A 25,144-nucleotide genomic window follows, 5' to 3' on the forward strand; every position below is an offset into this window, starting at 1 on the left:
AGTGCTGGCAAAGCCTTTGGTGCTGGCCGCCTCGGTGACGTGCTCCGATGTGTCTGTTCCAGTTTGGTGGAACGGATTGCGTTGCGTTCGAAACGTGATAATCGGCATCGCTCAAGTTTCCTAGCCCGCTTTGTTTTTATACTCGTGCAATTATTCCATCATTGAGGGCGCAATTTTTTTTTTTTTTTCAGAAGGGGCACGCTGCTCGAGTTCTTACTACTTCTCCCTCAATCTCTCAAAGCACGCGCTTGCTCGATGGAACTGGTGGCGAAAATTCGTAGCGCGGGGCATGTCCTGCGCGACGACTTCTTTTTCTTTTGGTCACGCGGTATTCACAGATGTCCACTCCGCCGCCGGTATACAACCGCGGCTGGCTATACATAGCAGGCCCCGGTCTTGACGTCACCTCGTCGCAGCTGGCGAACCTGCGACGCGTCCAGTGACGCAGCACGTGGCCGTCATTCGACGCTGGCACGTGCGCGCCGCCGCCGTGGGTGCGTACACGCGCGCGCTCGCCGAGTTTTTTTTAAGTGGGGCTGTTCGAGCGGCAGCGGCTCGCCCGAAGCGCGTCGCGATGAGATTGCACTCCGGAGGCCCGTGTGACGCGAACCGTCATCGTTGTGAAGGGAGCGCGACTGAGGGCGAGTGCGAAGCGTTGCGTTGACGCCACAAAGGTAGGGGAAGTGCTTCTTTAGTCTCTCTCTCTCTCTCTGCTGTCTCCGGAAGGAGCGCCGGGAGCCTCGTAAAGCACGGCAAGTGGTAGCCGTGGCTACCCCGGCATACTAACCAGGGCGGCGCAAAACAACATGCCGAGACGCGAGAATAGACCGGGAACGCACCGACACGGCGCTAACTTCCGGCAGCGATAACGTATTTCCAAATGCCGCGCTGCAGGGCTTGTTCTGCACATGCTGCTGCTGCTGCTGCAGATACGTATTTGGGGTGCATTGAACACCCCGGCTAATATGGCGTTCGATATTTGCCCTGTACGGCCTGCCTCGTTAAAGCTTGCATACGCTAGAGGTGTGTCTTCATTGTTCGGGTTAAGCCGACGACGGCTGTACTCGTAGCGTCTTCTCTCGTTCGTATCTCGCCGGTATTCCAAGATGGCACCGTACCAGCGAGCTCGCGCTGCAACCACGTGGGGGCCTCCACCGCACCGTCGTCGTTTTCCGGTCAAGCAGCGGCGCGAACATCCGACGTTCCTTCTCCGCCGTGGGCCTGATCTGCCTAGACTTCTTTTATTTCTTTTTTCCGCGTTCGCTCGCCCCGCCGTTATTTCCCGCTCGTCGAGCTTTCTTTCTTGTGTTGGGGCCTTTGTTCGTACTGTGACTGGCTTGTTTGCACCCCCGCGACTGTCTGCAGGCGCGTCCTTAGAGGGACATTTAAATAGCAGTGCTCCTTTACCGTCGGCCTAGCGAGCATAAATGCGCAGGAACAGCCTTTTCTAGGCGCGTAGCGCGGATAGCGCGCTAGTCATCGTGTTCTGCCCTCCCGGCAAGGTCATTCGGAGCATCTGACGCGCTAAAAGCGTAGTCGAACGTTGCCGTCTGCGTTTCGGGTGCCGCAGAATGCGGCCGTAATAGTACGTCTCCTCGTGGTCGAATCAACGAGCGCAAGCTGCTCGCTTTCGTCTCCGAATCCCTCGTTCTTGACTTACTTTCTGGGAGGATGGATATCCGTTCTCTCTCTCCTAGCAAAACCGAAGCTGCTTTCACTGCGGCGTACTCGTGTTGTGCCGAGAAGTCACCTCAACGGGGATACTGTTGTGCATTGTCGACCGGAGCTTCGGGTTGCCGCGGCTCGGGGAAATCTCTTGGCGCCAGCCACTCCGAGGCAGAAACAAAGCCACGTCAGCCTATTCCAGGAAGCTGCTTGCGCATCTGGTGTTACGCTCGCGAGCACTTTTCTGTAGCGCCGAAACCAAAGCTTACGTAAGCGAAGCAGCTGGACGCGTTGACAGCACCCTTTCTCGTAGTCACATTCGAATCTGTTTAAGCTGTGCAAAAGAAAAACGTGAATATCTTACGGACTACGGCGCTTACATTAAGGCATTCCACACTGCTGAAGCATGAATTTGAATTGCAATTTTTAAAGCGGTTAGCACTAGGAATCTCAAAGTGGAAATATTGCTACAGAAATTCTGCACTAACGCGTAAGCATTCTTTGGCTCGGCTGCTACTTTGCTTTTGCTTAGTTATTTAGCTAGCGTATGCATGTCTACTCATCGCTACCGATCATGAACTATTACGTTACTATAACGATTACGTGGGTTATCGTGGTTAAGTGCGTTGGAGAACTATTTTTCACAGAAAATAACACAACCATAAACACAAATTTTTTCACTATTTTTCTCGTTTTCATATGTGAAATTTCCAGTATTTAGTTATGTTTAGTGTCCGATTGTTGTTGGCACAGCGTTTTGATCCACAAATAAATTCAAATGTGCGATTATTTTGTTGTAGTTACTGTGCTAAGGGAAGCATTATGATCTTTGTAACGTGGCTATGGGATGCATCATTTTCATGCACTGGTTATATATACATTTTTTATTATCTTTGTTGCATTGTTATTACCTTGTAAACTGTATTACCCCTCCTGCATGGGCCAGTATGTTGGCCTGCAGTATGAATAAATAAATAAATAAAAATTATGCATTTATTTTGCAGACATATCGTGTCATCTGAGCCGAAACGCAGTCCCAACTTTCTTTTTCTTTTTTTGCCACCCAACAGCTTTCTTTCTTTTTCTTTTCCTTATTTGTTACGACCCTGAGGCGCCGGCAGCGGCGTCACCAGCTTTTTTTTCCTTTCTTTTTCTAACGTAACCTATCATCTACTATTACATTATTATGGCGATCACACGTCTTAACTCGTGTTGTGCCGGGAGTCAAAGCGCCCGTGGTGTCCTGTCCTCTTTCTCCGTGTTTCTTTGCGCTACAATGGCTTCGATGTGTTGGCGTCTTTCCTTTTTTGTTACGACGTTCACGCCGCGACCTCACCCTTTCTTTTTCTAACTTAACCAATCTTCTAATATTACACTACAATAACTATTACATGTGTTAGCTTCATTCTTTGTTGCGACTTTGACGCGGCGACGGCGAATAACCAGTTTTTCTCCTTCTTTCTTTTTTCTGACGCTCTCCATCAATGTGGCTCACACATACATCTGCCTGCCACGCTGCGGTCCATGGTTCGAATACCGGTCAAAAATCTTTTTTTTTCTTCTTCTAACGCTACCAATCATCCACTATTACACTGTTGTAACGATTACAGGTGTTAATTTGACGAATTACACACTTATTTTGCAGACAAAAGGCGTCACGGGACGGAGAAATTTTGCTGGCGTACTCGGCAAAGAACGCTTACGCATTAAAGGTGAATGTGTGGGAAGTATATGGTATGCCGGTTCACGTGGTAGAGCTAGAGAATGGATCAGAGGGCTTGTAGAAGAGCGTGTGTATATATTATATTCGAAAGAGCCAACATACAGTGGCATCAAGGTTGGCAATGTATATATAAATTCAAGGAAAAGTTCTGTAACTCCGGTGCATAGGTAGTTGAAGTACCGACACACACACACACACGCACGCGCGGTCGCCGTAACACAATAGGTAGTGCAACGCTCGCGTAATTCGAAGGGTTCGGCGCCCACCAGTGGCAAGTTATCTTTTCGCACACTTTCCCCATTTCCCTTGATCATTTTTTTTGTATTCCAATTTCAATCACTGTTAATTTCCGCGATGCTTTCCTTAGCTTCATTGTCTCTTGGCTTTATGTGGTCATGTTAACGAAATCGAGCCCCTGGGTTGTTCTTCTTTTCATATAAATATATACACGTGTGTGTAATAAATAAATAAATGGAGGAATGAGAAGAGTTTTTGAAAGTAAGACCTGTTTACTTAACGTTTTCGGCTGGTGGACCAGCCTTTGCCAGAGTACAGTAACACGTACTCCCATGTTACTGTACCAACTGGTTCATTGTTGGTAGTTTGTGACACCCGTCCGTGACCTCGTGTTTGCTTCACATCGAGTGTTTCGTTTCGTCCCCATTGCGTCTTACAGTACTTAGCTCAAGAAAAATGGATGAATGTTCAGTTGAACGCCGCCGAGCGCACTCTCTCTCTCTCCCCCCGTGATGAACACCTCGCGGGCAAGCGCTGAGACGCGTGGCCCTCTAGACGACACCAATCGAAGTGCACCGGCCTTGTGCGGCCTCGCCACCACCTTGCCGGACTGAATCTAATGGAGACGCTCCCGAGTAAGCCGCGGCGATTTTGACGTCGCCGCTTTCGTCACGCCGGCCTTGTCAGTGCACGAGTGATGGGCCGACAGATAGTATCGTGCGTGCTGTGCTGCCGCGAGTGTTTACCAGCTGGTCTTGTCACCTGACCTCACCCGCTTACGTGTGTACTTTCTTTCCCGCAGGCCTCTGGGGGTGTCGCCCTTGGGGGGAGGAGGAGGAGGAGGGGGTCCCCGACCCGATGGGCCTAGCGGGGGGGGACCTCCCTGAGAAGGGCTGAGGGGGCATGATGCGGCCCTGCGGCGAGCCCCCCGGCGGTGGGCCCGGGGGGGCACCGGCACACAAGGAGTACCGCCAGAAGGCGCTCCAGCAGATTCGGAACAGCCTCATGCCCTTCGCCCACCAGGGAAGGGACCGACGGTCGAGCGCCTCCTCCACGGCCAGCGAGTCCGGCTCGTACGCGCCGTCCGTCGCCTCCTCGGAGGTGAGTGCTCGCCTCCTCGCCTCAGCGCGCGCTGCTGCTGCCGCCAAGGGGGGAGGTGGCACGGCGAGCCCACACTGCGGCAACGCAAGAAATCGTGACGCAGTTGAACAAGGTCAGACCGAGCGGGGGACCGTTGAAGCGTTCGAAAAATGCATCCGTGTACCGATAGGTGTGAGAGTGCGTCAGCAATTGCTCTCTCGCATCACAAAACGTATCCATGTAATTGGGCTAGTTGGTGCACGTTAGCGTACAATACGGCACACAGACTAGCGGGGTCAAGATCACTGGGAACGAATACACAAACTTACACGAAGAAGTGGTCTGTGTATTCGTTTCCAATCGGGGTTAACGTTTTTCCCGTTGGTGTTTGCTGTTCGTAGCGCGGTAACAATGAGTGGACAAGAACGAAAGATATCGACTACGTGACCACAGCGCATGTGAAAGTTATGTCATCGAGGAAAAATGCTGAATTGTGAGAATGAATAGTTATTTCACCCATCGTTCTGCCCGTGTCTTCTATACGTTGTTAAGAATGGCGAGCCGCTAAGCAAGATTGCCACCTTGCCACCCGATTACGACAAGGGGTGCAAGACGCGCACCTCTCCCTCTTCGTCGCTGCAGCCGGGAGGCGTTCAAAGAAGCGGCCTTTGTGCTGAAAACCCGCTTCCTTCCTCCAGCCCCATCGACATTGTGACGGGACGAGTTCGGTGTGTGGACAATGATTCCAGAGTTCCCCAACGCGGAGCTGATTTGACACGCCTGGACAAGCTGCCGTGGGGACGACGTATTTTTGTGCTTCTCACGGTTCGGAGTGGCACGGAACAACGAGCGACCTTCGATCGGCAACGATAGTTTCCGGAACGGCACCCGCCAATGCCGTCGTCGGGCATCAGAGCGCGGTTGCCTTTGTGTACGTAAACTGTTATGCAGAGCAGCGGCGAATGGGTGATGAGTAAACGAACAGTCGCCGCGTCGTAGGACCGGCGGATCGAGTGTATAAAAACTGTGGTTGTGCGAATGCTGAGGACACTTCTCTTGAGCAGTCATGTTAGACTGAGTCACTTCTCTCATGCAGTCCTGTTGGACTAATACTCTTTTTCTCAAGCAGTCATGTTAGACTGATTTAATTTCTGTAAATAAACCCTTTTCCTCGTTCTCGATGAGAAGCAGTTCTTCACTTCATCAACGATCTCAGCGTAAATAAGTTGGACGACGGCATGGGCCAGCTACCTCCGAATTCATGCCGTACTCCAATCTTGGCAAAGGACCACGGACGATGGGATTGAGCCCCCAATCCTGACAACGTCCGCTGGTTATGTGTGTCCGCGCACCCCGTGTCACACCGTTCGCACTTTTCGTCAGCCTGCCCCCCCCCCCCCCCCTCTCCCTGAGATACGCACATTTGGTCGGTAGAACGTCTGAATAAAGTGGGCACATAATGGACGCTGGCGTCAAACCTTTGCGCAACATATACGGGGTTTCCCAGCTAACTTTAGTCGGAGTTTAAAATTGTGCGAATGCCAGGTGGCTGGACAGAACCAAGGTAATGCTGTTTGCCGTCGCTTGGAGATACTGAAACTATATATATTTTTTTTTCATTCCTCCGAATTAGATAATTAGTCTTAATTAATTGATCGACTTCCGAAATATGTAATTAGATTAACGGTGTCGATGAGAAAATTGCAGACCGAGAGGAAAAATTCCCGATACAGCTTTATGTTGCTCGATAACACATGTTGCTTTATGTTGCTCGAAACACATGCGAGTGTTTTCCCGAGCGCGAAGGAAGCCCACGAATACACGCACAGTTCCTCGAGCGGCCAGTCGCGCGTCAATTTTGCGTGCAATTGCGGGCTTCTTGGGGCGCGGTAGGACCTTGTCGCAGTTGGTCTTAGTGCGGGACATCACGGCGACGGCGGAAATTTGCCTAAGGTGTCCCCATTATTGTTGTCGCAATGAAACTCCCCGCATCTAAACGTTCTCGGCCCATAGCCGAGTGTCAGCGGTGGCGTGTTGGGCCGACTCTGCGAGGGGGAAAAAAAAGAGAGCTTCGCGTACAGCTCGCTTGTCTAGACTTGATGCGTGACGTAATGCTCATTCCTAGTTCATTTCCTTGGTCCACGACTCCCAGGGTTAGATCTTGTACACCTCCACTCATACCCAATAAATTGGATGGGGGAACAGCAGGTTGCCTGTACGCGCATTGCTGAAGATGTAGGCTCGTCTACCCCCCCGCCCCCCCTCCGTCCTGTGGCAGCTTCTTATTGTGTACTTTTCCTTTTGATTTTCTATATTTAAACAGAAATAGCAATTAATATTCCTTCACTTCATTGCTGTAGGCTCGATTCGGTTGTACAAGAGAAAAAAAAAAGAAAATGCAGAAATGCCACCTTCGTTTAGTTACACGAAACACTAGCAAAACATCGTCAGTTACACAGAACAATAGCAGCGAATCAATCGAAACTGGCAGCGTATTCTTGGGAGTCTATACATTTTCATATATTTAGTAGGAAAATAATAATTATCGCAGAAGATGAAGGTGAAACTTTTTTTTTTGTTGATGCATCGCGGCAAGGACTGCTCTTTGTTTTGTCGTTCTCGGGCCGTTCTGGCGACGAATAATCCTCGACACTTGCCAGTTTGAGTGCGTGTTCGGCGTCCACCGTAATCGTTTGCCGACAAACGGTCAGCCAGAGCGCAAGCCAGGCGCTGGCGAAATTCATGAGATCACCGCGGGAACCGGTGGGTACTTAGTGCGACGTTGTCATTTGTGTTTTGTCGTTGCCTCTTTCCTGGCCTAGCGAGCCTGCTCCGACGATAAGAGAGTAGCCGCTTTGCTACGGCGCAAACGTAATGTATTAACGCAACTTAGTTTCGTACGAAGCTTTAGAAATGGCGCGCATAAGCGTCGTTGCGCGCGGAAAGCCCCGCAGTCCTACTTGCCTTCTTTCGTGCGCCCGGCGGCGTTCGCATCCCGTACTTCCACCACGAAAAACTTTTAAAAAATTCCCCCACAGCGATCCTCCTTTGCGTCCCCAGCGGCTCGGGGTTCGGGCGAGATTAGTGCCAGACGCCGCCGAGCGTTACACATTGCCTCGGCGAGACTTCCTGGCACGGTCCGCGAGAGGAAATGCGTTGCCAGTGATTTCCCTAGCCTGCCCGGGTGACGTCATGCTTGGCAAATCTTCGAGCGCTGGCCGCTTTCGCTGCGCGGGCATGCTCGGTGACGCACGCCGTCGCGTTCGAGCGCCTCGACGTCGGCGGCCTCCACGGCGCGCCGGACGCGGCAGCGGGGACCGTTGCGCGGGACAAGCGTGCCAACGGCCTCGTACGAAAATTTGTGCCCGTCTCGAATCGCGGTACCGCGGCCGAAGCGTCGCGGCCACAGAGAGCGCTCGGCGGTGGCCCTTCTGTGTCGGCGCTTTCGCGGAACGGTGTCAGCTGCGTTGCGAGTCGCGCGCCCGGGGCGGAAGGGTGCGGACGCGGGCGACAGCCGGCGGCGAGAAGCTGCCGCCAAGAGAGAGGCTCCCCTCTCCCGCCGATCCGCTGGGGCAGCGCTGGTGCCGCGAGGGACGTTTCGGCTGCGGTCGCCTCCTGCCGAGATGCTGCTGTCGTCGTCTTCTCCCTTCCTTCTTCGCTCCATCCTCAAGGTCGCGCGCGCGCCTCGAGCAGGCCCCCTTGGTTTCTGCGCGGCGGCCTACGAAGAGGGAGGCCACCACGCCCACGGCAGACCGCGGCAACAAAAGGATGCGGTGTTGCGCCGGGTGGGGGGGGGGGGGGGGGGGAGCGGCGGCGCTGGGCGCATTCCGGGCGTGCCTTCGTGGCCGCTCTCCTCCGACAGCCGGCGACCGTTCTGGCAGCCGGACGGAGAAAGGTCTCTCCGTCCGCTCGCGCTCCTTCTTCGGACGAAGAGGGCAGAGGCTACCCCTCCCCACTCCTTGACGGAGGGGGGGGGGGGGGGTTGTACTCGTTTTAGGGGGCACGGAGGTGGATATTTAGCGAAGGCATCCCGGGGATTGCAAAAAGAACTATGCGCGACCCGTTTGCTCCTTGTTTGTTGTGTTGTGCGTTTCGAATTTGCCCCCGCCTAGTCACAGAGCGGACCTTCCTGGTGTCCCTCCGCGGTTCCTCTGGCCCTTTTGTGCGAGCCGTGGCTTTCGAGCGGCCTTCCCCGCCGCAGCCCGTGTGGGCAGCCTCCACCCGCTGCGCGAGCGGCACGTGCCGCGGCAGGCACGTGCCTGCATTTATCGTTTTTTTCCCCCCTATCTGCACCGCCACGCACCCCTTCCCCGCCACCTCTTTTGGTGCGCCAGGAGGAAGTGCGTGCGGGGAACAATTTCGCGTGGTGCGTCTTAGGTCGGGGATTTCTCGCCATGGTGTCTCATCGGTATCGTCCCTCTGCAAACCCGTTCATTATGTACAGGAAACTGAAGTGATACCGGAATAGTTCTGCAACCTCTCTGGGTTGGCAACTGCGGAAGCCCCGGTCCAGTCTCTGCAACTTGGAATTCCCCCGTCTTCGTAGGCGTCTAGTGACGGGTAAATGCGATTATCTACACGGTCGGATTCCTTCCACCATTTTCTTTGTGTTTCTTTCCTCATTTTTATTGGACGAGTCCGTGCCAGTGGTTGGCCTTATCCACTCGTGCGTGAAAATGCAGCTCTTCGTTTTATCCGACAACTCTCGGTCCGTACGTCTTCATCTCCTGCCGTCCGTCCACCAGTTTTTGTTGACCACGCCCAGGAGCTTGGACATCCGTGACCTAGGAGCTAGCTATATTTTTCATTTTTCCGGCACACCGTAGTGAAGCACTCTGAAATGACCTTGACCAGCTGGGGATTATCCAAGGTGCACCTATGTAGACGAGCGTTTTTTTTTTTTTCATTTCGACCCCACGAAAATGCGGCCGCGATCGAACCCTCGCGCTCATCGGCGCAGTGACGCATTTGGTGAAGTTTTATTCCTGCACTTCATGCACCAGAAACGCAGGAAATAGGGACAAAAAGCTTTCTCAATCGACAAGCTTGACGGGATCCCTGTACCCTTGTAGACAGTCAGTGGCAGCGCGGCAGCGAATATTAGAGCCTCATGCGATGTCATAAGACTTCTGGCGAGAATGTAAAAATCACCGCTTGTGGAATGCAAAAAAAAAAAAATGGCTGTGGCTTAGCTAAGGTTAAGCCCAGGATGCGAAGCATACTAGCCTTTATTTTAACACGACAGCGTTAAGGAGCTCGTGTCGCAGAAAAGCCGGTGTCGTCGGCGTCGGCTCAGGCGCACATTTCGTTGTCGCGCCGAACGCTGCGTTGCTCGACGCTCACCGCGTCCGATGCGGGGCGCGTAGTCGCTGCGCCGTAGCAAAGCCACCTAGAAACAGTCTCTGTAGCACGCCGCAACCTTCGCTTCTCATTCCAACGAGCAGCTCTGTCTCCAGGAGGCATCTCACCTCGTGAGTGTCTAGCAGAGGCAAGCGCAGCTGCTTATATACCGCCGCTATGCCGCGAGCGACGGCGCGAGTTGGAGCCCCGTTTCTCCTCTGTCGTGACGTCACGGTGTCACGTGGTATTGAAGGCGACACCGCCGCGCCTGAGGAGCTGGGTTGAGCTCTCGTAATATGCTTCGCCTAAAAAAAGGAGGTGAGCAGGTAAAGAACACACGTATAGTGAAGCACAAAAGAAAGAAAGACGCACCACATTTAACACATTCAGAAGCAACTTGTGTCCACTTGGCTATCGCGGCGCGCACACGACGGGTTGCATAGGCCGAGCCCTGTGGTTGGCGTCGGCGCTGGCCTCGGAAGAGGCGCGCCCCATATAGCACGGGCGCCGCCATACAAGCACGGCCGTATAGCTATACGTGTCGGTTCCGCAAAAGATCGCGCTCGCAGAACGCGGTTTGCGACAACGCGCGCGGCGTATATCGACAGCCATTTCCACATTCTTGAGGCGATGAAAGTTGCAGGCGCGACCTTGATTTCCGTGCTGGGATAATTCGAGCCCGTTTAAGTGTGGCGCCAAGGTCGGGCTAAGGGAAGCCGCGTATACGCAGTAGGCGCGAGAAGTTGATGGGGGGGCACGCGAGTCCCCGGAAGAAGCCGAGCCGCAGCGATTCCAGTTGGCGTCTGCAGCATACACGCGCGGCGAACACGCCGATGTTCCATTTTACTGAGATTAAAGGGACACTAAAGTGAGAAATGATTTCTTCTGCATCAGTAAATTACCGTTCTACAACACCGAAAACACCCCTCTTACAACGATAAGAGGATTGGTAAGCCAGAAAAAGCGCAAGAACGAAATACGGGTGGCGACGCCTACTTAAGTTCCCGCATCAGGGGGCTGTGGCGTCTTGGATGTTGATGACATCTTCTAGGGCCTACTAGTTATATATAGTGGTACAGATTGACTACATTGTGTTCTAAAGGAACCAAATATTAAACATGACAAGTTTCGAGAACCTTTATTCAGCCAGCGTGGCCCAAATGCGAAAACATACTTTGGAATCCCTGACGTCACGCTGACGTAACGGCGCTGGGGTTTCGGCCGATACTTGGCTGATACTTGGCCCTTCATTTTCTCATCTAATAATCAAACTATTTTTTTGAAATGGCTGCCTGCAGGGTTCTCAAACAATGCTTCATTAGTCTAAACTGATTTATTGTTTCGCTTTAGTGTCCCTTTAAGTAAGCGAAAACAGAGCCTTTTCGCGGGATCTGCGGGAACGTGTACCGCTGCGTTCCAATAAAGAACATGCGAGCAGCTCGACATTCTGCGCTTTCAAGTGTAATCCGAGCGCTGCGGCAGTGGTGGTGCAATCATTTATTGCCAAATAAATGCAGCGGGGGGGGGGGGGGATCGATCTTACGTGGCACGAGGCAGCGCTCGAGGGGCTGCCCTTATGGAGCAAGTTGGAGGGCTACCCGCGTCGGCGATAATCCGGCGCTGGTCTGTAGCAGCGGAGCTGGCCTGGATATAGTCTCCGAGTATGTCTCCGCCGTGGTTGGGGGGTGGAGGGTGCGGGAAAGTAGGGCACGTGAGGTTGACGGGAGGAAAGTCCCCCGGTTTCCCGCAGAGCTTACGGAAGGACAGGCACTGATCGGGGTATCGGGCGTGAAGGAGAATTGCGAAGGTAAGCAGACGCACCCGGGCCGGAATCCGGCCCGGAAAGTAAGACCTCGGGCGAGGGAGTGGGGTCCAGATGAGGGTCGCGGGGCGGGTAGGGTGGGCAAGAAGCGTAGAAACCGGGCCGTGGTGCGGGATGCCAGGCCTTTGGCGAAATTCTATAGGGCGGATTTTGAGTCGGAAGGAATTTTAGTGGCAGACGTAGAGATGAGAGCGAGCGCAATGGATGCCGCCTCTGCAGCTTCGGATGAATCTGGGGTGATGGAGCCCGACGCCAGTAATCGGGCCCGACTGTTTGCGACGGCAAGGACTACTCGGGAGCCCGACGAATACGTTGGCACGACCACGTAGGCTGCCTCTCGAGCGGTGTGCGCCCGGCTTGTCACTGGAATGAATAGCAAACTGCTCTTGCACATTCTCATGTCTGAGAAGAAGGCTGAGGCTTTTTATCTAATTTCTCGGGTTCCTCGGTGCCCTTCCCAGAGAAGGACTTGTCGAGGGGACCCAACCCCTTTGAACAAACTACACCTTGTGTTTGGCACATCATAGCGTTAGTTGCATATGCTTCGCTGAACTTAACGCTACGCGAAACTGCTCTTGCAGCGTGGGGTGAAGCGAGAAAGTCCGTCTCCCTTGCATTACTGTCGCTACGAGCAGTCGGTCAAGATTGACGCTTTCGCAGTGGCGCGGCTGCGAGCCGAACTCGCGAAGCCTTTTGTTCGCCAAGTGTCGTCCGCCTTCGCTGGCGGCATAGTCCGCGATTGGCTCGTATACGAACAGTTCCTAGCGTCTCTTTCGCGAACTCGGGTCCTTTGCCGCGCCACGTTTGCGTGTGAGGCGTAGACTGCGATCCCCTGCCCCGTATTTACCTTATCTGTTTTGCCGGACGGGAAGATTTAGTGGTTGGTGCTGCGGCAAATAACACGTCCAGGAAAACGGAGCAGGTAAATACGAGGCAGGGGATCGGCCTGCGGCTGCAAAAAGTGCTAATTTGGCCTAACTTTGCGCGCCCTCTCAGGGAAGACGCACACAGGTTAGCTGTCGTCCTGCGTCATCGGGTCGGAAGCAGGCAACTTGGCAGCGCCTCGTAGCGAGCTTCCCTCCCGGTCCTCGGTGTGGGACGGTACGCGATCGTCCCGTTTGCCCCGTCGCGCAGTTACTCAATTTAAATGGGGCTCGTACGGCTCTGCCGAAGTCATCGTCGGTAAACTGCGGCGCTTTTCTTTCCTTTTCTTTCTTTCTCGAAAAACGGCTCCTACGCCTGTGGCTGATGAGAGCGGGGGTCGGCGACGAGAAGTGGGAGGCCGAAGAGCACGTGTTTCGTCGCCCCAGCTGCACCGAGTAGCCTTCTAATTTCGGGCTCTCCACCGCAGCGTCCCCCTTGCTCCTTACCCCGGTGGCGGGCCCCCCGGACAAGTCGTCGTGCGCTTGCGTAACTTCGTGGCACGCACGCGTTCTTATCGCGGCACCGGCGAGGAGGGGGGCGCAGTGGCACTCGCGACGGCCGTCCCGCTTCGGAGGAGGGTCGCCAGAGCCGCGCCGTGGAGGCGCAACCCGTCTCTCTCTCCCTCCCCCTATGGTCGTCGTCCGGTAATTTAATTTTCGGCGAGGTGGACCTCGGCGGCAGCTGTCCGAGGGCTGTTGTTTGGCGGCGACCGAGGAGGGGACGGCGGGCGTCTCCCACCCGCAGTATGGCCCGCTGGCGGGGCAGTAATGGGCGGCTCGGCCCGGGCGCGCAAACCGGTCGCCTGGCGCCGGCCGGGCCGACCGCTGCTGCTCCGCCGGGGAGACGCTTTCGCCGCCGATGGGGCCTTCTCTCTCCCGGGGGAGTCCTTTGCGACGCGGGTGTGGGACCGAATGCCGAGCTGCACTCGCGCCGCTCTGCGCTGACCACAGAATCTGTCTGGACCGACGAAAGCGTTCTCTCGGAACCTGAGCGGCGTTAATTTCGCCGTTAGAGGTTGATGATTACTACACGCGAAAACGAGGGACAAACTTACGTTCTTAAAGGTTGGCGCGGAAACCCAATCGCAGGTAGAGCTGTGTCGCGTCACGGATTTCGAAGTATTTTCTCGCGTTTAGGCCGCTGTGGCCATGTGAAAGCGTGCTCAAATTTCAGCCCTCGCCCCACTTCACCCCGAAAAAAAAAAAAAAGATGTAAATCCACCGCACATCGGAATATGTGAAATGCAGCTCTGGGGAGCGTTCAATTACACGCTATAAAAGCAAATTCGATGCGTACAGTTGTCGTAATTGTCATCGTATGCGACGCGTAATCTCACGCAGTGTTTACGTTTATGCACCGCAGACGTCGCACGTTATTTTCGCCGCCATCGGACGGGCATGTAAACTATTCGGCAGGACGGCAGGCTGCAGCAGCCGTGGTCAACGAAGCTTTAGAAAAAATATGCATTTAATTAGAAGAATGGCCCGGAGTCAAACCTGTGCTCGGCGACGTAATCACCGCAGCGGCTTTCTACGCCCGAAGCGCGTTGGGTGCAGTTTTGAATGGGCGATGGCGGAACCAGTGTCACGGACGTCATCGCCGAGGTATGCGGAATGTGTGGCGCGAGCTTCGCGCGATGGGGAAACGGGCCGTCACCACACGGCCGGCTGCGTGTTGTGATGTCGCCGCGGGGAGATTATCGGGACGTTCCTCTACGAACAAGATGGCGCGGAGCAGGAAAGTTGCCGCAAACTGCAGCACGAAGAGGGTGGGAGGCGCGTCGCTGCTACGCATAAACTGCTCAGCGGCCGGCTTTAGTTTAACGTTAGCGTAATAGCGGTGCTAAGGGCTCGCAGAAAGCGAGTTTTAGTATAGCGTGATGGCGTAGTTTACGTGCCGGACGCTTTGAATTTCATTACGTTGCATTGCGCTTTGAATTTCGCATATATAGTGCACCTAAGTGATTATCTCTGTGTGTGCGTCCGGACAGTGCGAGTCACAGCGCAGTAAAAGCCAGGAGCGCGTTGTGTTTCTGATGGTCTGCGGCTAAACAGCAGAACGTAGGTGTTCTGTGACAGTAGTACGAGCTGCCTACCATAGCCTCCGAAATCGCCAATCTCGGATGCCATGTTCCATCGTCGCGCCTATCTCCTTGCTTCATCGATAGGTGGAACCGGCATTTCGGAGTGCAGGGGGACGTACAGAGCAAGATTAGCTTTGAAGAAAAACTCAAGAACGCGGATGAAAATAAATGGGCTGCCAAAGTGCACAGGTATCTAAGCCTAAAGAGCATGGACACAGTGTGGAGGAAGAGCTAAAAATACTGGGAGAGACAGACACGGCAAATTGGATGCAAACAATGGAAACAAGAAGGACCGTGGAGATTTACAAGAATGAGAAAAAGAAATGAGAAGAAACCATCTTTACGATAACACGAAACGAAGTGCCTTATTATTTCATGATCGAGCTGGCTGCTTAAGGACAAATACATACCGGAACAAATATTCATGTCTAGATGAGGCATCTCTGTGCGGCGCAGGCAAAATCCGGAGTCCACGCACAACATCTTAATAGAATGCGAAGAGATTCATCCAGCGAGACCAATATGCAACGTACACCTTCCAGAAGTGCTTGGACTTAAAGTAGACGGAAGTACAAACCGGTCAGCAGTCGAGATGAGCAAGTGACGTTTAGAGTATTGGTGCAAAAGTAGCAGGGAAGAAACTGATGCGGCCGGGTACACTACTGGCATAGGCAGCGGTACACGGCAGGTAGAGAAGATTAAGGACATGTACACAAGAATGCTTGAAGGGAAGTGCATTGATAGCATACCTCAGTAACTCAAGCAGGCTAAGGGACCATTTGTCCCTGCCCCGTTTCCAATGGGATGTCATCTTCATCATCATTATTTCTCTCGATATATATGCATAGGCGCGTTCGAAACGTGAAGCGATCTCGAAAACCCCTCAAGGTTATCCATAATACTCTGTCATCGACGCCGCATGATACTTTACTACAAGCGAAGTGAATTCTACGAACACGAACCCATATTCAGTTCGAAGCGGGCGGCCGGGACCGCCGCCATGTTATACGTAAACTACATAAACCACGCAAAGACGGCAACGTTATATGCCAGAAATAGCGAGCTTGCGCTAAACCGTATGGGTCGCTTAGCGTTCATGCGCATACGCATTTCGATACCGCGAAGCCCGTTATTGCGCTAAACACGCCAAACTAAAACTGTCTAATGTCCGTTCACTGCTTGCTCACCCGCAACACGATATGCATGGACATTGGGCCGGATCGCCCCGTGTGATGAGGGGCAGGGATGACGGAACGAGAGCCGCTTACTCGCACGGGGCGTCCTCAAACCGAAGGTGAATGTACGCTATTTTACGGAAGCGTTTGAGGGCCAGTCTTGAGCTGTTTTCGATCTGTAACAAGTCGATTCGTGTGCACAAGATGGTCGCACGCATGCGTTCGACGTTTCGTGACCATGACGTCGCTCTGAAAGTGTTCGCGTAGCAGTCGAAGATGGCGGCGCCAAATCATCATCGCCATCGTCAGCCTATTTAGTGACCAACGCGTGTAGGACGAAGGCCTCTCCCTGCCACCTGCAGTTGCCCCTGTCTTGCGCCAGCTGATCCCATTCTTTGCCTGCAAATTTCCGAACTTTTTCGCACCACCCCAATTCTCTGCCGTCCTCGAATCGGCCTTTCTTGCCTTGGCACCCACTCTGCAAGTCTAATATAATAGACCACCGGTGACCCGCCCAATATACGCGCTACATGTCCTTTCGAATTGCATTGCTTCCTCTGTGAGTACACTATCGCCTACGCCCGTTTGCTCTCCAATCGCCACGGCTTACATCTGGTCTCTTAGCATCGTGCTTAACATTTTTCGTTCCATCCCTCGTTGCGCGGCCCTCGAGCTTCTTTGTTAACCCCTAAAGTTTCTAACCCTGATTGGACACTTTTCAGGGATAGCGGTAAGCTCGCGGTCGTTAGCGTTACGTCTTGGGCGAGCTGGTTGTGCATGCTTCTTTCAGACTTATGCGCGCACAAAGACAGGACGTCGAACGAAGGGGCACACACACACCATGTGCGCGCATGTCTCTAAAGTTGCGGCCATTATTTGGCAATACCTTCAGTATGCGCCACAAGCCGCTTGTATTCTTCTGCAAATTTCCTTCTTGTGACCCCTGTGAATAATTCAGCTGCAGATAAACGCACCCTTGGCTCGCATCCTCGTTCTGTGTATATAATGCTGCTGCAGTAGCGAACCGTTGCCTCGGCAAGCGCAGGGTTGCGCGGTGAAAGATGCTCGAGCGAAACAATGGTGGCGACGCCGCCCGTGAGATCCCCGCGTCGCCATAGTGTCACGCATTTTGGCAGCGCCTATATGCTTGGGTTTGTCCCATTTACTGCCGGTAAGGAATTATTACGCTGCACATAGTATACTAACCGAACAGTAAATAGGACGCGAACTGTAGCACGCTTTTGAAGACTTGGCATATTGGGCCCAAAACGGCGCAAATACGAGAAAATACTTGGAGGTATACACGACGTCACACAGACGTGCCAAGGTTTCGATTTAGGTGCCAATCTTGAGGGAAGGGAAATTTCGCTTTAATTTTATGCCGTATTATAGCCGACTGTCGTCAGTCGAACGAATGAAAGGGGAGTTTCGACAGAACACTTGGGCCATCTAAACTCACCGGTTCATTTGTTTATGGGCGATGCCTCGAAGACACCGTAGGCAGGGTTTTACGTGCAGCCCGATGTCTAGCGCGGACACGGCGAATGACCGTTGTTGCCCGTGAGGTGTCGGTTCGTAACTTGGCTCCTTTGCCCGCTTTCTCTTTCTTTCTTCTTGCGTGTATGTATGTGTACGTAGGAAGCACACGAGGCCTCAGACAAAAAAAGCCTCGCGAACCAGCGCGAACACCGAGTAGAAAACGAAGAATGTTCGCACGTGTACAAGTAGCCGGGTCGTACGAGTCTCGACCGTGCGCGGGCCCGGTGGTCACGCGGCGGCGAGGTCGGCGTGCTGCCCGGCGCCGTATCGGACGCCTTGCGGGAGGGGGGGGGGGTTGGGCCGTGTGGCCGGTGTGCGCGAGCGACCCGAGTGCCGCGTTAGCATCGGAGGCGGCCGGGCGTCGCGCGTTACGTCGGTGCTCGGGGCCCCGACGCCGGCCCTCGTTTCGTGGTCGACACGAGCGACGCCGCCGGGCGTTCTCCACCTCCGTCGAGAAGGCTCGCCGCCCCGGTCGCGCATCCGGCGCCGTCGACGCGTGCGCTGGCTTCGTGCCGCCGCGGTCGCCCTCGCGTGCCCGGCGGCGTCGTCGCGAGCGTGCACGCCGGGGAGCCCCTCCGGCGCCAGTCGGTGGCCGTGTCCGAGCTCGGCCCCGCGGTTCGTCGGGGTCGGCCGGCGCCTGCGTGGCGCGGGCTCCGATGGAGGCCAGTGGGGCGCCTTGCGTGCGGTTCGCCTAAATTGATCAGATTCTGGGCACCGTGGAGCCTTTGCAGAATAAACGGGCTCCTGCCGCGGCGACGCTGTCGAGTAGGAACGATACATTTTTCTATTATTAATCTGTGCTCTCAGGTTGCAAAATGCCTTTGTCGCACACGAACAGCAGCATTTCTTGCAAAAGGTCAATCTGAGTGCTTCGTGGACAGCGGCACTATTACTGCGGGCATTTATTTCCCACTCGTAAATTGAGTTCTTTGTTTTATCTCTACCGGTTAGTGCACGGGGCGGCTCGCACCAGGTGTTTTGAACCCACGCTGTAAGACTTCGTAACTATTCATCGCTGGACAACTCGCTGCGCGGCAACGTACGTTATCCGGGCAAGTCTGTCCGCGCGGCAGAACTCCTTGTGCGAGTTGCCCGTGTTTCGAGAAGCGTGGCCCGCTGTCGCGCGCGCGAGTTGCCGTGTTCCCGCTCAGTGACGTGCGCCCCTGTTTTGTCGTCGCAGGACACGAGTTCTCGCAGCTCCAAGTGGAGTTCCTCCAAGGGCATCGAGTTCGGCCAGGAGAAGGAGCCTCCGCCGCCGCCTCCCGCCATGGTCAACGGGCTGTCCAGGAGCGCGCCAGGTACGACGCCCCAGCACGCCTATAAGCACGCCCGGCTCGCCGTGTGCGGTGGGCCCGCGTGGGGCCGCTGTACGGAGGCCGCCGAAAAGTCGCGCGGGAAGGGCATCTACGAGGGAGCATCGGCTGACGGTAGAGAGAGCTTTAGCGTGTCCGCAAGCTTATATCACAGTCTGTGGATTACCAAAGCCGCAAACATGAGTGGCCGTGTTGGCGGTGCTACGTGCTGGCGCAGAGATCAACCAGACAAGGAAATAGCTGTTACTGCAGTAACCGAGTGTACTTTACCTCGCCACCTTAAAGAGAAATTTAAAAAAAAAACTTTTAACGCCTATGCACCACGAAAACGTGTGTGTTGGGCATTGAGGCTAGACGAAGCGTCACAAGGTGTCGCTACCAGCGTTGCTGCCGCCGTGTGCACCCCTCCGGCACGAAGTTTTCGGACAAGCTAGAACTCTCTAGTTTTGAAGCCTATGGGCGCATAAAACAGTATCGAGGAATGTTTACGTGAAAGAAGAGCGAAAACAGAGAGAGCAGGCGGCTTTGAATCCGAATCGGGGCCCGCGTTCACAAAAGTGACCAACCCTTCCCCTACCGGGAAATGGGGGTAAGCGAAGGTTGTCCAGCGTGCTCCTGACCTTCGTCACGGTTAAAGGGGCCCTGAAACACTTTTTATCGAAGTGGACAAATGCATTTGAAGTGAAAATAGGCTATTCCAAAAATACTTCGCCGCAAAAGTACTTTAGTGCGTTCGGCAGAAGCACAGTTAGTTAGTGGCAATCAAACACAGCCTCCGCTATGCTCCCGTTCCTTCTTCAATTCCTTGCACTGCGAAGGCTACGGCGCAGTGGGGCGTGCCAAGAACGCTCCGCCTTCTTAATAGAGACTTTTAGCTTGTACGCTATTCCGGTAAACGGGAGCGCTTTGGGCGGATTACCGGATGGCCGGGGCGTAAACGTGAGCGGTGAAGCCGCCTGGTGTTGTAGAGCTCAACCAGACAAACGCATAGTTAAAACTGCAGTAACTCACCATATCCTGCTTCGCCACTCGTGCAAATTTGTCGCAGCGGCGTAATTGTGAACACGATTACGCCACTGTCGGAAATTTACGCCAGCAGTTAAGCAGAATATAGTAATTAGCTCTGTGTTTGTGTGGTTGAGTTTTGCGCCACCAGCTGGCGCCACCAATCTGGCCTCTCACGTTGACGCCCCCGCTAAACCGGAAAACCGCCCGCGCTTTCCCGAATACCGGACACGCTAAAAGTCTCTAATGTCACTGTGGCGCGCTGTTCAAATTTCATTTCGGATGTCAACGTAGACGCCACGACTTCCGCCTTTGGTGCCTACGACGCGCTAAACATAAGCCAAACGCGGTTGACCTCGGCGAGCCGCAGTGCACTTGGCCAGTGGACTCGCGGCGGCACCCTGCGGCGGCCGCGGTATCTACGCCACGTAGCCGAGCGCAGCTTGATGTCAGCCGGATGAGGGATGGACGAAATAGTGCGTCTAGAAGGGAGCGAGGACAGGGCCTTCTGTTGAAAAGAGAGAAAGGTGACTTCGCGATCCGCTTGCGAGCTCCACGCATCGCGTACGACATCCAAACTTGGCTGAGATGTGCACAGCAGCGTATGCTACCCTCGAAACAAGCCCGTGGGGTGGTTCGGAGCCCCATTAAAGGGACACTAAAGTGAAAAATGATTTCTTCTGCATCAGTCAATCACCGTTCTACAACACCAAAAACACCACTCTTACAACGCTAAGACGTTTGGTAAGCCAGAAAAAGCGCAAGAACGAAATACGGGTGGCGACGCCTACTTAAGTTCCCGCACCTGGGTGCTGTGCCGTCTTGGATTTTGATGGCATCTTCTAGGGCCTACTAATTATATATAGCGGTACAGATTGACTACATTGTCTTCTAAAGGAACTAAATAATAAGCATGGAAAGTTTCGGGAACCTTTATTCAGCCAACGCGGCCCAAATGCAAAAACATACTTTGGAATCCCTGACGTCACGCTGACGTACCGGCGCTAGGGTTTCGGTGCGAAATTAAAATACTGATGCTTGGGCTTTCATTTTCTCATCTAATAATGAAACTATTTTCTTTAAATGACTGCCTGCAGGGTTCTCAAACAATGCTTCATTAGTCTGAACTGATTTATTGTTTCGCTTTAATGTCCCTTTAAGTAACCCACAGATGACGGTGCCGGATTGTTTCGGCCTCCCACCCCTTCAGCTCGGGATTGTCCTCGTTACTGTCGGATTGCCTGGGCTCGGGCGGCTCTAAAGGCACGTGCATAGTCCAACGTTATCGGCGCGCGTTGGCGGCGCCAGTGCGTCGAACAATCGCTCGAACGATATACGCTGTTGTTTTCGCCAACGTGACGTAACATGTGCGTGCGCTTACGCTACGTCGGGCTATATTTAGGCCTTAACGGCTGGAACGGCGCGCCGATGGGGAGCCCTTTCACGAGCGAGTTCTCGCCGCCGTTCGTCGAAGGCTGCCTGTTCCTCGATGGAACGCACAACGCGTGGCCGTCCCATCCGTTTTCCGAAAATGAGCCGAACGAAAACGAAAACGGCGCAGTTCGCGGGAAGTCCTTTCCTGCCCTTTCCCTCCCCGACGGAAGCGAAACGGCTCTGATTGGTTAAGCGTGTTGCGTGAGCGCGCAACCAATCAATCTGCCCCATTGTGTGCGCTATCCCGCAGATGCCCTGCTCTGGGAGCAACTGGGTTTTTTTGCGTGACTACATCGCCACCGAAACGTGTGAGCCAGTACAAGCTTCGCTTGAAAAGTTCGGCAGCACGTTGCACCCTTGTAACACGTGAAGGCGAAAGCATAGTGCGCACGTGGTAATGCATTTAGTTATACGATCAAAGATGTCAGACTTCTTGCAGGGCATAACGAGCCGCGTAGTGAAGTACACGTTTGGCGCTTTTAGGTCGATCTCCTCAACGACGCACGCGAGCACCTTATGCACTACCTAGAGGTGCAGCATCCTCGTCGCCAGTAAGTAATTACGTTGCATCATCTCGGCCAGGGAAAGCAGGATTCGCGATCGCACGCCTTGCTCCCGTCGCTTCGCACGTCGCACTTCGTTACTTGCTTGGCGAGCATCATCGGTCGTAGCGTACTTCCGAGGCTTGCCGCTGTCAGGATTGGGGGCTCAATCCCATCGTCCGTGGTCCTTTGCAAAGATTGGAGTGCGGCATGAATTCGAAGGTAGCTGGCCCATGCCGTCGTCCAACTTATTTACGCTGAGATCGTTGATGAAGTGAAGAACTGCTTCTCATCGAGAACGAGGAAAAAGGGTTTATTTACAGAAATTAACTCAGTCTAACATGACTGCTTGAGAAAAAGAGTATTAGTCCAACAGGACTGCATGAGAGAAGTGAACCAGTCTAACATGACTGCTCAAGAGAAGTGTGTCCTCAGCATTCGCACAACCACAGTTTTTATACACTCGATCCGCCGTTCCTACGACGCGGCGACTGTTCGTTTACACATCACCAACTCGCAGCTGCTCTGAAGATCAGTTTACGTACACAAAGGCAACCGCGCTCTGTACACAGAGGCAACCGCGCGGGGTGCCGTTCCGGGAAACTATCGTTGCCGATCGAGCGTCGCTCATTGTTCCGTGCCACTCCGAACCGTGAGAAGCACAAAAATACGTCGTCCCCACGGCGGCTTGTCCAGGCGTGTCAAATCAGCTCCGCGTTGGGGAACTCTGGAATCATTGTCCACGCACCGAACTCGTCCCGTCACAATGTCGAAGGGGCTGGAGGAAGGCGGCGGATTCCAGCGCAAAGGCCGCTTCTTTGAACGCCTCCCAGCTGCAGCGACGGAGAGGGAGAGGTGCGCGTCTTGCACCCCTTGTCGTAATCGGGTGGCAAGGTGGCAATCTTGTTGCGCAACTCGCCATTCTTGACACCGCGCAACGCGCTAGACCTCGGTCGAGTGTCCTCCGTCGCCGTCTCTCTCGCTTCGCAGTCGGCTGCCGCCACGTGACGTCAGCAACGCAGCAGCTGCTTTTCTGTGTGCACGCGCCGCGATTGCTCGGAGAAGGCACGTGTTTTTTTTTTTTGTACCACTCGACTAGACGCCGCGTTTTCTTTTTCAAGGCCATCGCGCGACGAGCCACTTAGGGATTTCGCCTTAAAAAGTTCTTACGAGCTATAATATGTCGTAACACCAGATTCGGGTGACTGGTTTCCGCCGTTCCCCAAGAACGTGCCCCGGTGTAGTCTGACGAAATCTTGTCTGATCCGGTATGGGGTCGTGAAGTGAGCAAGGCCAGGGCGCAACGTCAGTTCTCTAACGTAATTTTCACTTCGGTCGCGGCGCCTGTTCCTTTTCGCCTCTGTAGACCCCCCACCCCTGCCGTGTGGTATACAAACGCGTTGCCGAATCTACCGCCTGAAACGCACGACGCTGGAGTGTTGTTTTCAGCGCGCGCGCTTCGTGCGTGCCTCGCAGTTCCACGTCACCAGCGTCGGCGCTAACGGCCTTCCAGGGATGTTATGCGACACTTCTCGAGATGGCAGTTCTCGCAGCCGCGCACTGAGGCGAAAGAAGCATCTGGCGGCCATATTGCTCGAGGCACGCAGGTTTACGAGTCCATGTAGTGAGACACGTCAGTTCGGGCGGTGTGACTGCGTACTCATTATTCGCCACTGTTTACCGGGCCCGCTGATGCGAAATATTTTCATCCACCGTGCATGGAGAGGCCTTCCACGTGCCAGCGCTTTATATGCGGCTCTGCGGACGATTTCGTGCGTCGTGTCTAGGACTGCCGTAAGACGGAAAACACGCAACCGTTATGTTTTTTCATCGAGCGGCCATGTTTCTAGCTGGCTTAACCGGGCTTTCTCCGGCGCAAAAGTGCGCCTCGCCAACGCAGCTTAACCCCTTTCAGGCGCCAACTAATTCTGTTGAAGAAGATTTTAATTTGACTGGATTTGTTGCACATGCAGGGTCATACGAAAAGCGTACAACTGCAGAATAGATTAAGAATTTGATATTCTGTAGGGAATATTGTCAAGTTTACAGAATATGGACTGCACGCGAAAACTCGCTGCAGGAACACGAGATATGAGGGTATATCAGCTGTTTCGGGTCTATCGGGCTTGAAACGGACCTGTCCGACCACTTGAAAGGTATGCCTGCTGCCACACATCATATATTAAAGAAAAAAAAAATAGAAGTTAAACAAGCGAACCCACTGCGTAAAATGACATATACTCGCATAGAGCAAGAGCAGCCAGCTGACCCACTCGTTTTACTATAAATCACTATGCACGCGTTATTCAAACTTGCAGCGCAATTCCAATCAGAAGTGTTTCAAGATGTGTGCGACGCATTCTTAAATATCATTACTTTCAACGATGATTTTTTTCCCTGTGTTGATGTGCTAATCTTGTCGTGCGGTATTGTGCACAGATCACTTTAAATGTTTAACATTCCTCTCGATCATGCTTCTAATTGGTTTTCTTCGTGTTTCTAGGGTACATAGTTCGCGAAGTCTTCCGTATCGCCGACAGATTTCTCCAAGAGGTTCGCGTTTCTTTTCCTCCTCCTCCCCGAAGCTGCTATAAACGAAGCGGAAAGCCACGCGCACGTTGCGATCTGGCATAATTTGCTCGTTCGATCGCCGCGGACGCGGAAGCGAGCGCGGCGGCATGCAGCGTCTGCGCGTGCGACGTTGCCCGCAGCTGACTCATCGTCGGTGGGGGGCGCGCTGCCAACGACATCGCGCGCCGCCTCGCCTCTCGTGCGGACGGTGCGCGCGCGAAATGCCCGACGGCCGCGTGCGCGAAGCGGTCGCTCTCGGACGTCGGCGCTGCGTCACGGGGCTCGCCGCGGGCTGAGCTCGGAGGCGACGACGCGCCCGGGTTTCGGCGCGCGAGATTGCGACCGCGAGCCGTCGTGACGGATAACTCGCGGCCCGTCGCGTTCGCGGTTACGGGAAATACGCGTCTACGAAGAGGTGATGCCTCCCGTACGTGCTGTATAGGAGGGTTCGAACTTTTTGTTGCGCGCGTTCCGTTGAAGCGACGTGCTGTTAGGAGCATCTCGGCCTCCTCCGTTTGTTGCTGGACTCCAGTCAGTCGGCAAAGAAAGGTACGCAGGTCCACGCACGTGTGGCGATGCCGTGAGGGAAGCATGCATCTCGGAAAAAAACTTTTTCGCAATTCAGAACACTACAGAACTCGGAAATCGTCAGTGCGACAGGCTGCCGGTATACAATTGCATCACGTGAGGC

General features: G+C 54.0%; 1 protein-coding gene across 4 annotated transcripts in view; it reads left to right on the top strand.

Moving 5' to 3' along the window:
* Nucleotides 1-25,144, top strand: part of wts (serine/threonine-protein kinase warts) — a 113,302-nt gene that overhangs the window by 54,284 nt on the left and 33,874 nt on the right. For 3 of the 4 annotated variants that reach the window (XM_065439822.2, XM_065439825.2, XM_065439823.2), the window contains 2 exons: nucleotides 4,428-4,726; nucleotides 18,769-18,886. In XM_065439822.2, the coding sequence (XP_065295894.1) occupies nucleotides 4,529-4,726; nucleotides 18,769-18,886 (316 nt within the window). In that variant the 5' untranslated portion in view covers nucleotides 4,428-4,528. The remainder of the gene's footprint in view (nucleotides 1-4,427; nucleotides 4,727-18,768; nucleotides 18,887-25,144) is intronic. The other variant, XM_065439826.2, reaches the window with a different exon arrangement.

Source organism: Dermacentor albipictus, chromosome 5 (genome assembly GCF_038994185.2).
Source record: "Dermacentor albipictus isolate Rhodes 1998 colony chromosome 5, USDA_Dalb.pri_finalv2, whole genome shotgun sequence".
Taxonomy (NCBI): domain Eukaryota; kingdom Metazoa; phylum Arthropoda; class Arachnida; order Ixodida; family Ixodidae; genus Dermacentor; species Dermacentor albipictus.